The sequence below is a fragment of the Sander lucioperca genome, chromosome 19 (genome assembly GCF_008315115.2).
Source record: "Sander lucioperca isolate FBNREF2018 chromosome 19, SLUC_FBN_1.2, whole genome shotgun sequence".
Taxonomy (NCBI): domain Eukaryota; kingdom Metazoa; phylum Chordata; class Actinopteri; order Perciformes; family Percidae; genus Sander; species Sander lucioperca.
This window is the reverse complement of record NC_050191.1, coordinates 28,656,209-28,671,708: the sequence shown is the minus strand read 5'-3', so window position 1 is coordinate 28,671,708 and position 15,500 is coordinate 28,656,209. Positions and strand designations below refer to the sequence as shown.

At 40.4% G+C, this 15,500-nt stretch overlaps 1 protein-coding gene across 1 annotated transcript in view; it reads left to right on the top strand.

Moving 5' to 3' along the window:
* Nucleotides 1-3,313: 3,313 nt before the first annotated feature.
* The window catches only part of LOC116045384 (adhesion G-protein coupled receptor G6-like), a 76,104-nt gene continuing 63,917 nt past the window's right edge, over nt 3,314-15,500 (top strand). Inside the window, exon 1 of the mRNA XM_035995081.1 lies at nt 3,314-3,656. Within this exon, the coding sequence (XP_035850974.1) occupies nt 3,655-3,656 (2 nt within the window). The 5' untranslated portion in view covers nt 3,314-3,654. The remainder of the gene's footprint in view (nt 3,657-15,500) is intronic.

Sequence of the window (15,500 nt, the reverse complement as noted above, 5' to 3'; positions counted from 1 at the left end):
CTGGCTCTATACACGCTAAAAGTCCTGATTATTTACATGGAGTCTGGTGGAGTTTGGTGATTCATGTTAAACTAAAAGGATCTTACTCTTTAACTAAAAGGTCTATCTCTGTAGGGATCTCTCTCTCTCCCTCTCCCTCCCCCCTCTCCCTCTCTCTCGCTCTCTCTCCCTCTCTCTCTCTCCCACTCCCCCTCTCCCTCCCCCTCTCTCTTTCTCTCTCTCTCTCTCTCTCTCTCCCACTCCCCCTCTCCCTCCCCCTCTCTCTTTCTCTCTCTCTCTCTCTCTCTCTCTCTCTCTCTCTCTCTCACTCCCCCTCTCCCTCCCCCTCTCTCTTTCTCTCGTTTTTAATCAGGCAGGAAAATCTGTGTAAATGACGTTTAAAGGCAAATGAGATGCGTCTCTTTGTCTCTTTGTGTTCGGCCTTTATCACAGCATGTTGATCAGTTTTGGGGGAACCGTGAACTTTCCGTGTGTCCCTGAACACACCTTTCCCTCCGCCGGCTGTTTGGACTTTTGCTTTAGACACAGTTTGTCTGTACCTTTTAAAACTGACATTTCTGCTAATCCAAAAATCAAAATACAGAATTCATTTTAACACAAAATATCAGCCCGGATTTCTACGGACTTTTCTAACAGTGTGTTCAATGTTTTTTTAACGTAAAAAGTAACTTTTAGTGTCAGAAAAATGCAGTAAAAAGTACAATATTTACATTCTGAGATGTATGGAAAGTCAGAATACTGACTTGGATTTGGGTGTTTTATTAAATTTTAAAGCATTTGGAAGACAAAAAATGGTGAAAGTACGTCAAAAACGAATGCCTAAAAAAGCTTCAAAAACGTCAAATAATCGTTAGAATAGACTAAAATGTCAAAAGCACAAAAAATGTCCAAATTAAGCGGAAAAAAAACTTTGAATAAAGTGATAAAAATGTTGAAAAAGTGTCAAAAACAACAACAAAAAAGGGACAAAAACATGAAAATGTTTTTTTTTTTTAAGCGAGAAATTGTTGAAAAAACGTCAAGTTTTTTTCTCCATAATTCTGTCAGGATTAAACTTAAAAACTCTGACTTTATAAACTCAGAAACTCAAATAAATGTTTCAGACGTGGCCCTAATCTTCCTCCGTACGCTACGTGGTAGAAGTATAAACAGCAGGAAATGGAAATACTCGAGTAAAGTACAAGTATGTCAGATTGTACCTGAATACAGTCGGCAGACTCAAGGCTTTCTGTTCTTTATCGAACTCGTTGTAACAAAGTTAAAATTCACTTCTGATGTCAAATTAAAGTGACAAAAATGACCCAAAAAAGCAGCTAACGTGGGGGAATGCGTAGAAAAAGCAGGAAAAATACATTGCAAAAAAAGCGGCAAAAACTTTCGAAAAATAAACATCACAAAATGTTCGAAAAAGAGCCAAAAATGTCCAAAATTAAACGTTTGAAAAAGCGCCAAAAATGTCAAAAATTAAACGTCACTAAACGTTTGAAAAAGAGCCAAAAATGTCCAAAATTAAACGTCACTAAACGTTTGAAAAAGAGCCAAAAATGTACAAAAATAAACGTCACAAAACGTACGAAAAAGCGCCAAAAATGTCCGAAAAAGAGCCAAAAATGTCCAAAAATAAACGTCACAAAACGTTTGAAAAAGAGCCAAAAATGTCCAAAATTAAACGTTACTAAACGTTTGAAAAAGAGCCAAAAATGTCCAAAAATAAACATCAAAAAACGTTCGAAAAAGCGCCAAAAATGTCCGAAATTAAACGTCACTAAACGTTTGAAAAAGAGCCAAAAATGTCCGAAATTAAACGTCACTAAACGTTTGAAAAAGAGCCAAAAATGTCCGAAATTAAACGTCACTAAACGTTCGAAAAGCGCCAAAAATTTCCGAAATTAAACGTCACTAAACGTTTGAAAAAGAGCCAAAAATGTCCGAAATTAAACGTTACTAAACGTTTGAAAAAGAGCCAAAAATGTCCAAAAATAAACATCAAAAAACGTTCGAAAAAGCGCCAAAAATGTCTGAAATTAAACGTCACTAAACGTTTGAAAAAGAGCCAAAAATGTCCGAAATTAAACATCAAAAAACGTTCGAAAAAGCGCCAAAAATGTCCGAAATTAAACGTCACTAAACGTTTGAAAAAGAGCCAAAAATGTCCGAAATTAAACGTTACTAAACGTTTGAAAAAGAGCCAAAAATGTCCGAAATTAAACGTTACTAAACGTTTGAAAAAGAGCCAAAAATGTCCAAAAATAAACATCAAAAAACGTTCGAAAAAGCGCCAAAAATGTCCGAAATTAAACGTCACTAAACGTTTGAAAAAGAGCCAAAAATGTCCGAAATTAAACGTCACTAAACGTTCGAAAAGCGCCAAAAATGTCCGAAATTAAACGTCACTAAACGTTCGAAAAGCGCCAAAAATTTCCGAAATTAAACGTCACTAAACGTTTGAAAAAGAGCCAAAAATGTCCGAAATTAAACGTTACTAAACGTTTGAAAAAGAGCCAAAAATGTCCAAAAATAAACATCAAAAAACGTTCGAAAAAGCGCCAAAAATGTCCGAAATTAAACGTCACTAAACGTTTGAAAAAGAGCCAAAAATGTCCGAAATTAAACGTCACTAAACGTTCGAAAAGCGCCAAAAATTTCCGAAATTAAACGTCACTAAACGTTTGAAAAAGAGCCAAAAATGTCCGAAATTAAACGTTACTAAACGTTTGAAAAAGAGCCAAAAATGTCCAAAAATAAACATCAAAAAACGTTCGAAAAAGCGCCAAAAATGTCCGAAATTAAACGTCACTAAACGTTTGAAAAAGAGCCAAAAATGTCCGAAATTAAACGTCACTAAACGTTTGAAAAAGAGCCAAAAATGTCCGAAATTAAACGTTACTAAACGTTTGAAAAAGAGCCAAAAATGTCCAAAAATAAACATCAAAAAACGTTCGAAAAAGCGCCAAAAATGTCCGAAATTAAACGTCACTAAACGTTTTAAAAAGAGCCAAAAATGTCCGAAATTAAACGTTACTAAACGTTTGAAAAAGAGCCAAAAATGTCCAAAAATAAACATCAAAAAACGTTCGAAAAAGCGCCAAAAATGTCCGAAATTAAACGTCACTAAACGTTTGAAAAAGAGCCAAAAATGTCCGAAATTAAACGTCACTAAACGTTCGAAAAAGCGCCAAAAACGTTGAAACCCGAAACTGGTTCGGGCCGGTTTTATTTTGAAATGTCAGCTCCACATGTGTTCGGCTCCTTTTATTTTGAAAGGTATGACCGGAAGTGCATTGCGTCACGAGTCTGAGCTTGACATCGCGGCGCCTCCGACTCGAGCCTCAGACCCTCCTCTATTTCCCCGCGAACGGTCGCTGGTTCTCCCGCAGTGGAAACGTCTTCACACCGCTGTCGCCGCCGGGGAGTCTGGATCTCTAAAGCGAACACACCCGAGCCCTCTTTCTTTCTTTGTTTTCTCTCCATCTCTCCATCCGTCTCCAAAACTTTTGCAGACTCTGACAGCGTGCACGCGGCACATTTTTTTGGGGGGATTCTGTTAATTTGGAGTCTCGGAACTTTTCAGTGCAAGAAAAAGAAAGACAGAAAGTTCCTGAGACTTTGGGAGGGAGATGATTCTGCACGAGGACCAGCTGCTCCACTGAACACATGTGAGTTCTCAAATATTATATTTTACCTGAAAAACGGAGTAACTGTACATGTCACTCTCTAAAGCCACTTATTAGTCAAAAAAAATCCACATTTTAGTCTCTAAATATACTTGTTTTAGTCTCTAAAGCCACTTTTTAGTCATTAAATCCACATTTTAGTCTTTAAATATACTTGTTTCTTGTCAATAAAGTCACATTTTAGTCTCTAAATATACTTGTTTTAGTCTCTAAAGCCACTTATTAGTCATTAAATCCACATTTTAGTCTCTAAATATACTTGTTTTAGTCTCTAAAGCCACTTTTTAGTCATTAAATCCACATTTTAGTCTTTAAATATACTTGTTTCTAGTCAATAATGTCACATTTTAGTCTCTAAATATACTTGTTTTAGTCTCTAAAGCCACTTATTAGTCATTAAATCCACATTTTAGTCTCTAAATATACTTGTTTTAGTCTCTAAAGCCACTTTTTAGTCATTAAATCCACATTTTAGTCTTTAAATATACTTGTTTCTAGTCAATAAAGTCACATTTTAGTCTCTAAATATACTTGTTATATCTCTAAATCCACTTTTTTAGTCTCTATAGCCTCTTGTTATATCTCCAACTCCACTTGCTTTATCTCTAAAGCCACTTTTTAGTCAAAAATCCACATTTTAGTCTCTAAATATACTTGTTTTATCTCTAAAGCCACTTTTTAGTCCCCAACTCATTCTTAGTCCCTAAATTAACTAACATGTCTCCGTTGGACCCAAATGAACATCTTCATGTTTCCTCCAGCAGCAGCAGCAACTTTTAGTGTTTCTCCGCCTGCCTCTGAAACCGTCTCTCACACTGTATTATTATTATTATCATTATTATTATTATTATTATTATTATTCAGTTAACAGCTGTTCATTTCAACTTACATTCACATATAAAAAGCATCAAAACTGTGCAACGGACTTTAGTCTCTAAATATACTTGTTTTAGTCTCTAAAGCCACTTTTTAGTCAAAAAAATCCAGATTTTAGTCTCTAAATATACTTTTTAGTCTCTAAAGCTACTTTCTAGTAAAAAGAATCCACATTTTAGTCTTTAAATATACTTGTTTTAGTCTCTAAAGCTACTTTCTAGTAAAAAGAATCCACATTTTAGTCTTTAAATATACTTGTTTTAGTCTCTAAAGCCACTTTTTAGTCAAAAAAATCCAGATTTTAGTCTCTAAATATACTTTTTAGTCTCTAAAGCCACTTTTTAGTCATTAAATCCAAATTTTAGTCTCTAAATATACTTTTTAGTCTCTAAAGCCACTTTTTAGTCATTAAATCCACATTTTAGTCTTTAAATATACTTGTTTTAGTCTCTAAAGCTACTTTCTAGTCAAAAAAATCCACATTTTAGTCTTTAAATATACTTGTTTTAGTCTCTAAAGCTACTTTTTAGTCATTAAATCCACATTTTAGTCTCTAAATATACTTTTTAGTCTCTAAAGCTACTTTCTAGTCAAAAAAATCCACATTTTAGTCTTTAAATATACTTGTTTTAGTCTCTAAAGCTACTTTCTAGTCATTAAATCCACATTTTAGTCTTTAAATATACTTGTTTTAGTCTCTAAAGCTACTTTCTAGTAAAAAAAATCCACATTTTAGTCTTTAAATATACTTGTTTTAGTCTCTAAAGCCACTTTTTAGTCAAAAAAATCCAGATTTTAGTCTCTAAATATACTTTTTAGTCTCTAAAGCCACTTTTTAGTCATTAAATCCAAATTTTAGTCTCTAAATATACTTTTTAGTCTCTAAAGCCACTTTTTAGTCATTAAATCCACATTTTAGTCTTTAAATATACTTGTTTTAGTCTCTAAAGCTACTTTCTAGTCAAAAAAATCCACATTTTAGTCTTTAAATATACTTGTTTTAGTCTCTAAAGCCACTTTTTAGTCAAAAAAATCCAGATTTTAGTCTCTAAATATACTTTTTAGTCTCTAAAGCCACTTTTTAGTCATTAAATCCAAATTTTAGTCTCTAAATATACTTTTTAGTCTCTAAAGCCACTTTTTAGTCATTAAATCCACATTTTAGTCTTTAAATATACTTGTTTTAGTCTCTAAAGCTACTTTCTAGTAAAAAAAAATCCACATTTTAGTCTTTAAATATACTTGTTTTAGTCTCTAAAGCCACTTTTTAGTCAAAGCCGATTATTCTGGAGCTGGCAGTGAGTTAATCAAAGAGGAGAAGTTGAGATGAAGTCGTTTTTAAGAGAAAAAACGAGAAAACGCTGCACAGAAGAGAGTGTGTTGTGTGTTTCTTCTCTGACTGAGAGCTGAACTCTCCTGTTTTCCATGATGCGTTCAGGCTGCTGCTTCCAGCTACATATGTTTATAATCCAACGCTCGGAGAGGCTGTATTCTCTCCTACAGTCCTTAAAGTCCAAAAAGTTAGTTCCCTTTGGACTCTCGGTGAAGTGGAGGTAGATTTAGGGCACGCTGTCAGAAAAAGAGGAACAGGAACACAGAATACAGCGCTGTCAGAGATAGATAGATTTACTAAACTACAGCCTTGGTCCTGGAGAACATATATGGTGCTTTTCCATCACATGGTACCTACTCGCCTCGACTCTACTCTACTCTACTCTACTCGCCTTTTTTGGTTTTCCATTACGAAATAAAGTCCCTGGTACCTGCTGACAGGTACTTTTTTTTTTTAGAGGTGCAATGATGAATCGATTAATCGATTAGTTGTCAACTATTAAATTAATCGCCAACTATTTTGATAATCGATTAATCGTTTTGAGTCATTTTTTTATTAAAAAAAATCAGATTTCTGTGATTCCAGCTTGTTAAATGTGAATATCTTCTAGTTTCTTCTCTCCTCTGGGACAGTAAACTGAAGATCTTTTGAGTTTTGGACAAAACAAGACATGTGAGGACGTCCTCTTAGGCTTTGGGAAACACTGAACCACATTTTTCACCATGTTTTGACATTTTTAGAGATCAAACAACTAATTGATTAATCGAGAAAATAAGCGGCTATGAAAATAATCGTTAGTTGCAGCCCTACTTTATTTAGTACGTCCTCAGTCGAGGTTCCCAGCGAGCTGAGGCGAGCCGAAAAGGTGACGTGAAAGCGACAGACGGGGGTGTCCTGAACAAACCCGCTATTTTTAAATAGTTTAGCCAGCTGTGTGTATTTTTTTGCTGCCTCCAGCTTCTTTAGAAACTAAATGTGTCTTCTGGCATCAACATACCTTCCACGTTCTGTGTGTGTGTACGTTAGGTCACGGCAGTTTACTGCGGCGCCGCTTGTTTACAGTTCTGCGGAGGCTCCAGCAGAGCTTTCACCGTATCCTAACTACACACACACATGCTGGCTCCACGCACACACCAGGGCACAAGTATAAACATCAGGCCACATATTACACAGGCTACGGAGAAAGCTCTGGTGGAGCCTCCACAGAACTGTAGAACAAGCTCAAGTGGCCTGATGTTATACTTGTGCGCTGGTGTGTGCGTGGAGCCGGCATTTAGACGACCAGCCACGCTGAGGCGGTACTAAAATCTGAAATGGAAAACGGACGCACAGTGTGTCGAGGCAAGTCGAGGCGAGGCGAGTAGAGTCGAGGCGAGTAGAGTCGAGGCGAGTAGAGTCGAGGCGAGTAGAGTAGAGTAGAGGCGAGTAGAGGCGAGTCGAGGCGAGTAGAGTCGAGTAGAGTCGAGTAGAGTCGAGTCGAGTAGAGTAGAGTAGAGGCGAGTAGAGTCGAGTCGAGGCGAGGCGAGTAGAGTAGAGTAGAGTCGAGGCGAGTAGAGTCGAGGCGAGTAGAGTAGAGTCGAGGCGAGTAGAGTCGAGTCGAGGCGAGTCGAGGTGAGTCGAGGCGAGTCGAGGTGAGTAGAGTCGAGGCGAGTAGAGTCGAGGCGAGTAGAGGCGAGTCGAGGTGAGTAGAGTCGAGGCGAGTAGAGTCGAGGCGAGTAGAGTAGAGTCGAGTCGAGGCGAGTCGAGGTGAGTCGAGGCGAGTCGAGGTGAGTAGAGTCGAGGCGAGTAGAGTCGAGGCGAGTAGAGTCGAGTCGAGGTGAGTAGAGTCGAGGCGAGTAGAGTCGAGGCGAGTAGAGTAGAGTCGAGGCGAGTAGAGGCGAGGCGAGTCGAGGCGAGTAGAGTAGAGTCGAGGCGAGTAGAGGCGAGTCGAGGCGAGTAGAGTAGAGTCGAGGCGAGTAGAGGCGAGTCGAGGCGAGTAGAGTAGAGTCGAGGCGAGTAGAGTCGAGGTGAGTAGAGGCGAGGCGAGGCGAGTCGAGGTGAGTAGAGGCGAGGCGAGTCGAGGTGAGTAGAGGCGAGTAGAGGCGAGGTGAGCAGGTACCATGTAATGGAAAAACGCCATTAGATGATGATGGAAAAAGGTGAAAACAATCTTGGGAAAAGACGGTAGAAAGAAAGAAGGAAGGCACGAATAGGCCAGAAATAGTAACAACAAGTTGCCCGGTCTAACAGATACCTGAGATCTTTTATACCATCAGCTGTTGGGTTTCTTAATAAGCTATAGGTCCATTTCACAGCATATATTTGTCATCTTTTTAAGTGTAGTGTACATGTGTATTTATGTTTTTATCTATTTACTATTTTAGGTTTTATGTGGTTTTTCTGTGCTAATGTTTATGTGTTGGCTACATGTTGTGAACCAAATTGCCCCTTGGGGACATTAAAGACATTTCAACTTCAAATTCAAATTCAAATAAGCGACAAACTTTGAAAAAAGTGACAAGAACTTTGAAGAAAATAAGACAGTAGACAAACGTAAAGAAGAAAGGCAAGAATAGGTCAAAACAAACGACAAGACCTTCAAAAACGGCGACAAAAACGTTGAAAAATGCGACAAACTTGCACAGTAGAAGTAACTCCAGCCTTGTAACTGAAAAACATTTTGCAAAAAATGTCACGTACCCCCTGCAGTCCTCCAGAGTACCCCTAGGGGGACACGTACCCCCTGCAGTCCTCCAGAGTACCCCTAGGGGGACACGTACCCCCTGCAGTCCTCCAGAGTACCACTAGGGGGACACGTACCCCCTGCAGTCCTCCAGAGTACCACTAGGGGGACACGTACCCCCTGCAGTCCTCCAGAGTACCACTAGGGGGACAAGTATATCTCGCTGCAGTCTGCGGGAAGGCGGGGCTTGATGTCAAGCCACATCCAAGTCAGCCATTTTTTTTGCTTACGTTGTCGGTACACGATCCGTTCTGCACATGCGCAAAATGTTCGCGCATGCGCGGTTGTACGAGGATTTACGACACTGCACGATCTGTTCCACGCTAGCCTAGCTGTTAGCTAACGTTAGTTTAGCTAACAGCTAATTCGGCTAACCGCTAGCTGACAGCTAGATTCAGTCTAAAATAACGTTAACTCAAACGTAATGGGAAAAGCAGGCTACAGCTAAATTAAGACTTCACAGTAATAACAATAAAGACAAGTATTGAGTGATTGTATTTTAAATGAGCACAAGTAAAGTAGAACTGACGTAACAGCTGTTATATATGTTAGGTGTTTGTTATATATGTTAACGGTTATTTTCAAGTTTTATTTTGAGGGTCTTTTAAAGTTATTACATGTTGTCTCAGCTAGCAGTTAGCCGAATTGGCTGTTAGCTAAACTAACGTTAGCTTGCCTGTGGAGGCCAACGGCAGACCGCTACAATCAGCTAGCGGTTAGCCGAATGAGCCGTTAGCTAAACTAACGTTAGCTTGCCTGTGGAGGCCAACGGCAGACCGCTACAATCAGCTAGCGGTTAGCCGAATGAGCCGTTAGCTAAACTAACGTTAGCTTGCCTGTGGAGGCCAACGGCAGACCGCTACAATCAGCTAGCGGTTAGCCGAATGAGCCGTTAGCTAAACTAACGTTAGCTTGCCTGTGGAGGCCAACGGCAGACCGCTACAATCAGCTAGCGGTTAGCCGAATGAGCCGTTAGCTAAACTAACGTTAGCTTGCCTGTGGAGGCCAACGGCAGACCGCTACAATCAGCTAGCGGTTAGCCGAATGAGCCGTTAGCTAAACTAACGTTAGCTTGCCTGTGGAGGCCAACGGCAGACCGCTACAATCAGCTAGCGGTTAGCCGAATGAGCCGTTAGCTAAACTAACGTTAGCTTGCCTGTGGAGGCTAACGGCAGACCGCTACAATCAGCTAGCGGTTAGCCGAATGAGCCGTTAGCTAAACTAACGTTAGCTTGCCTGTGGAGGCCAACGGCAGACCGCTACAATCAGCTAGCGGTTAGCCGAATGAGCCGTTAGCTAAACTAACGTTAGCTTGCCTGTGGAGGCTAACGGCAGACCGCTACAATCAGCTAGCGGTTAGCCGAATGAGCCGTTAGCTAAACTAACGTTAGCTTGCCTGTGGAGGCTAACGGCAGACCGCTACAATCAGCTAGCGGTTAGCCGAATGAGCCGTTAGCTAAACTAACGTTAGCTTGGCTGTCGACCGGAAGCGTGGAACAGATCGTGCAGTGTCGTAAATCCTCGTACAACTGCGCATGCGCGAACATTTTGCGCATGTGCAGAACGGATCGTGTACCGACATACGTCATTCCCCGTACGCTCGAACGGACCAAGACAGCCTGGTAGAATTTTTTTACTATGAAGAAATTTGGATAAATGCCATGTTTTTTTATTTTGAATCTTTTAATTTTATTTGAAAATGTTATATCTATAAATGTAAATGATCTGAAGAAAACCGAATAGGCTAGTCACCAATTTAAAAATGACATGAAATTATGTTTTAAAACTTTAAAAAAGGACTGACAAATAAGAAAGCCATCCGGACTCTGAACATTTACAATGCCTTACAACCTCTTTTAATGTAAATTTAATGCGCCCCTTTGTCGTGTATGTACGTATGCATTTAATGTTTTCAATGTGTTTATGGATCTGTACTTGAATAATAAAGTTTTTTGAAGACAAAAAAGCCTGGTAGCGAAGCTGATATAGCCTCTTGATTCACATTAGATAGAAACTGATGATGTAGGCTAAACACAAACGATATTTCATGCAACAGTGAAGTTTTCATGTAGTTACTACTGATTTCTGATTTTGAAATGATATCCAAATTTGAAAAATGGGTCATTTTAAACCTTGTTAATATTGATGACAATGTGATCAAACGGAAAACGAGCCATATTTCATTTAATTTAGCCCTCAAAAGTAGAATGGTGTTTTTCGTTATGGACTTTCATATTAACAGCAAGAATTCAGTCACAACCAAATGTACAAAGGGGCGATTTTGCTTTAACAATTAACAGGTGAACCAGAAGCATACAGGGGAAACTCCAAAAATTAGAATACTGTGCAAAAGTTCATTTATTTCAGTAATTCAACTTAAAATGTAAAAATCCACATTTTAGTCTTTAAATATACTTGTTTTAGTCTCTAAAGCCACTTTTTAGTCAAAGCCGATTTATTCTGGAGCTGGCAGTGAGTTAATCAAAGAGGAGAAGTTGAGATGAAATCGTTTTTAAGAGAAAAAACGAGAAAACGCTGCAGAGAAAAGAGTGTGTTGTGTGTTTCTTCTCTGACTGAGAGCTGAACTCTCCTGTTTTCCATGATGCGTTCAGGCTGCTGCTTCCAGCTACATATGTTTGTAATTTTAAAGACTTATTACATGCAACGCGAGATATTTCAAGCCTGTATTTGTTATAATTTTGATGACTATGGCTTACAGTTTATGAAAACAGAAAATTTGAATATTGTGAAAAGGTTCAATATTTTAGGCTCAAAGTGTCCCACTCTAATCAGCTAATTAATCCAAAACCCCTGCAAAGGGTTCCTGAGCCTTTAAATGGTCTCTCTGTCTGGTTCAGTAGAACTCACAATCATGCCAGATGCTCCTCGGATATTACCTGCACAGTAACACACCTAATCTAAATATTTCAAAAGGTCTGATTACCGTTATATCCGAGGGTTGAAGTTGCATTTTAACAGCAGTGCAAGTTGCTGCTGTGGTTTAGCTGAAGCTAACGCAGCCTGAGCTTTCACGTTACAATATAAAAGGTGTTGACCGTTGACTTAGCTAGCACGCAAACAGTTCATTTACATGTCTACGAGCATGTTAGCAAACTACACCAAAAGACAAATACTGAGGAATATTGATAGAAAGCAGGGGAAACTACAGTCTATGAGGCTACTTCCATACTTTTTAGCATTGGCTAATTAGCAACCTGCCTGCCATGATCAGATGTAGCTTCCGAGCTAGCTAGCAGCTAGCCCCAGAAGCTCATGATAACAAGGCTTTCACCGGAGCAGTCTTACGTTATTTCCGAACCACTCTTTTCGTTTCAAAGTCGGAAATCAAATGAACGAAAAAGTACACGGGCCCAATTACAGTTCACTGTTGTTGCATGAAATGTCGTTTGTGTTTAGCTTACATCACTTTCTGTCATCTAATGTGAAACAAGAGGATATCAGCTTTGCTACCGTCTTGGTCCGTTCGAGCGTCTGGGGAGACGATGTAGGTTAAAAAAAAAAAAGTGACTGACTTGGATGTGGGCGGGGCTTGATGTCAAGCCCCGCCTTCCCGCAGACTGCAGCGAGATGCTCCTCCCTAGGGGGACACGTACCCCCTGCAGTCCTCCAGAGTACCCCTAGGGGGACACGTACCCCCTGCAGTCCTCCAGAGTACCCCTAGGGGGACACGTACCCCCTGCAGTCTTGTATTTTAGAGGTTGTATCAGAATAGGTTTACATGGTTTAATTTAATATTTTAGTTGTACTGCACATTGCTGCAGCTCCTCTTTTCACCCTGTGTTCAGGTCTCTGTTTTAGCTACAGAGTGAGACCTCTCACTGCTGTAACATCTTTGTTGGCAGTCGCACATGCTCAGTAGCTAGGTAAGACCACATGCTCAGTAGCTAGGTAAGATCACATGCTCAGTAGCTAGGTAAGATCACATGATCAGTAGCTAGGTAAGGACTACATGAGCTAGCTAGCTGTTTCTCCAACTTCAGTAGTACAAGGCAGGATTAGCCGGGAGACTTCTTCTAAACGAGGGCGCACTTCCAACTTTGTGGAATACCTGCAGAACGGGGACATGGAAGTAGTTCTTTTGTAGATTAGGGTGAACTAGTGTGTGTTGTAGCAGTGTTTTACATTGAGAACGAGCTAGCATGCTAACGGTTAGCCCCCTAGCCCCCTCGTCTCGGCTAGTGACGTAGAAAGCCGTGCAGATTTTGACCAGCTCACCCAGAGACTGAAGGCAGGACACATTCAGAAACCGTATCTCACTCTAAACACCATGGATGGATTTTATCAAAGTTTGTCTGCGTGTGGAAGCACCAGAGACGTCATTACGCGACGTGAACATCATCGAAAAGCTGCAAACCCCGCGATGAAGCAACGATGAAACCACAATTTTTGCAAGTTCCCGCAATTTCATCGCATAAAATTGCATAAATATCCCGCATATTCCATCACATTTTTTAAGAAAACGTGCCGCATAATCAAGGATATATTTTCCCCAAAACAATCACAAAAGAACTCTGCATTTTTCTGGAAGGACTGGTAGAATAATGTTAGAAATTAAACTACCCTTGCATCTCAATGATCGCATTACATTTTGAGGGACTAGTTTCTCAGCAGCGGCGGAATTTTACTTTGCAGTTTGTTAGTAGTACTGCGCCGAAACGTAAACAGAGAAGCGCACTCCAGTCGGGACACCTAGTAGTAGCCTAGTACAGTGGTGTTGAAGCATTGGATTGGGAACTAAGGACTAGGCAACATGGTGATGCAGTGTGCATTTAGACATTGTAAAAATAAACCAAACAGATGGGCACCACAAAGTTTCCACAAATTTCCTTTGGGAGATCCAGAAAGGAAAGGGGGGGGGGGTCTGGGTGTCCTCCCCCAGGGTTACTTTGAGCCTCAAAGACTTCATTTCCTGCTTTCTGATACACTTTTATGCACCAATTAATGGTGGAAAAACCTTTTATTTATCCTATGAGAAGGAAAACACAGATGATGTTCAAAATATATCACATATATAATGGACTATAAAGCAGTAAGAGGCTTTCACATCAGAGAGCTGAGCCTGGGTCACAGACTAAAGTAGACTATAATATAATATATATAATAATATATAATATAAATACTGCTTATATTAGTCTTAATGTGGTGAAGGGAGGATACTGGTGTTAGTGTAGGAGGAGCATTTAGGCCTGGTCGCTACACACACACTACACACACACTACACACTACACTACACACTACACACACACTACACACTACACTACACACTACACACTACACTACACACTACACACTACACTACACACTACACTACACACTACACACACACTACACACTACACACACACTACACACTACACTACACACTACACACACACTACACACACACTACACACTACACACTACACTACACACTACACACACACTACACACTACACACACACTACACACTACACACACACTACACACACACTACACACTACACACACACTACACACACACTACACACACACTACACACTACACACACACTACACACACACTACACACTACACACACACTACACACTACACACACACTACACACACACTACACACACACTACACACTACACACACACTACACACTACACACTACACACACACTACACACACACTACACACACACTACACACTACACACACACTACACACTACACACACACTACACACACACTACACACACACTACACACTACACACACACTACACACTACACTACACACACACACTACACACACACTACACACACACTACACTACACTACACACACACACACTACACACTACACTACACACACACACTACACACACACACACTACACACTACACTACCACACTACACACTATCACTACATACACACACCTACACACACACTACACACACACTACACACACACTACACTACACACACTACACACTACACACACTACACACACACTACACACACTACACACTACACACACACACACACTACACACTACACACACACTACACACACACTACACACTACACTACACTACACACTACACACACACTACACACTACACTACACACACACACACTACACACTACACTACACACTACACACTACACTACACACACACTACACACTATTCACTACATACACACTACACTCTACACACACACACTACACACACTACACACTACACACACACACACAACACACAACACACTACACTACACTATACACACTATTCATTACGCACTACGCACACACTACACACTACACACACACACACACTACACACTTCACTACACTATACACACTATTCACTACGCACACACTACACACTATGCACTACACACTACGCACACACTAGAGAGACAGACAGACAGAGAGAGAGACAGACAGACAGACAGACAGACAGACAGACACCTTTTTGTTAAAGAGAGGATCCTGCGTTCTGTGACCAGCATCGTTTGGTGTCCGGTATGAATGGCCAGGCGTGGTATTTCCCACGTATCTACGTTCCGTGTCCGGTGTGTTTTCACTGTCAGGCAGCGTACCAGACAGCCTGCGTCGGCCGACTGACGGTCCGGCAAGAACGCAGCTCCTTCCTCTCATTTTGATCGGTGGGATGTGTTCGGGCGGGGGGGCTGGCTGAGGGCCGTTTGATTTAACTCTCCTGTTGTCCTCCGGTCAAATTTGACAAAAAAAAAAATAAATCTGTGTGTGTGTCTGTCTCTGTGTGCTTGTTTAACTATATTCGTAGGGTCCAAAAACCGGGAGTCCAGTATACTTGTGGGGTCCCGACAGCTTTGTGGGGCCAAAATGCTGGACCCCACAAGGTTAAAGGTCTGTTTGAGGGTTAAGACTTGGT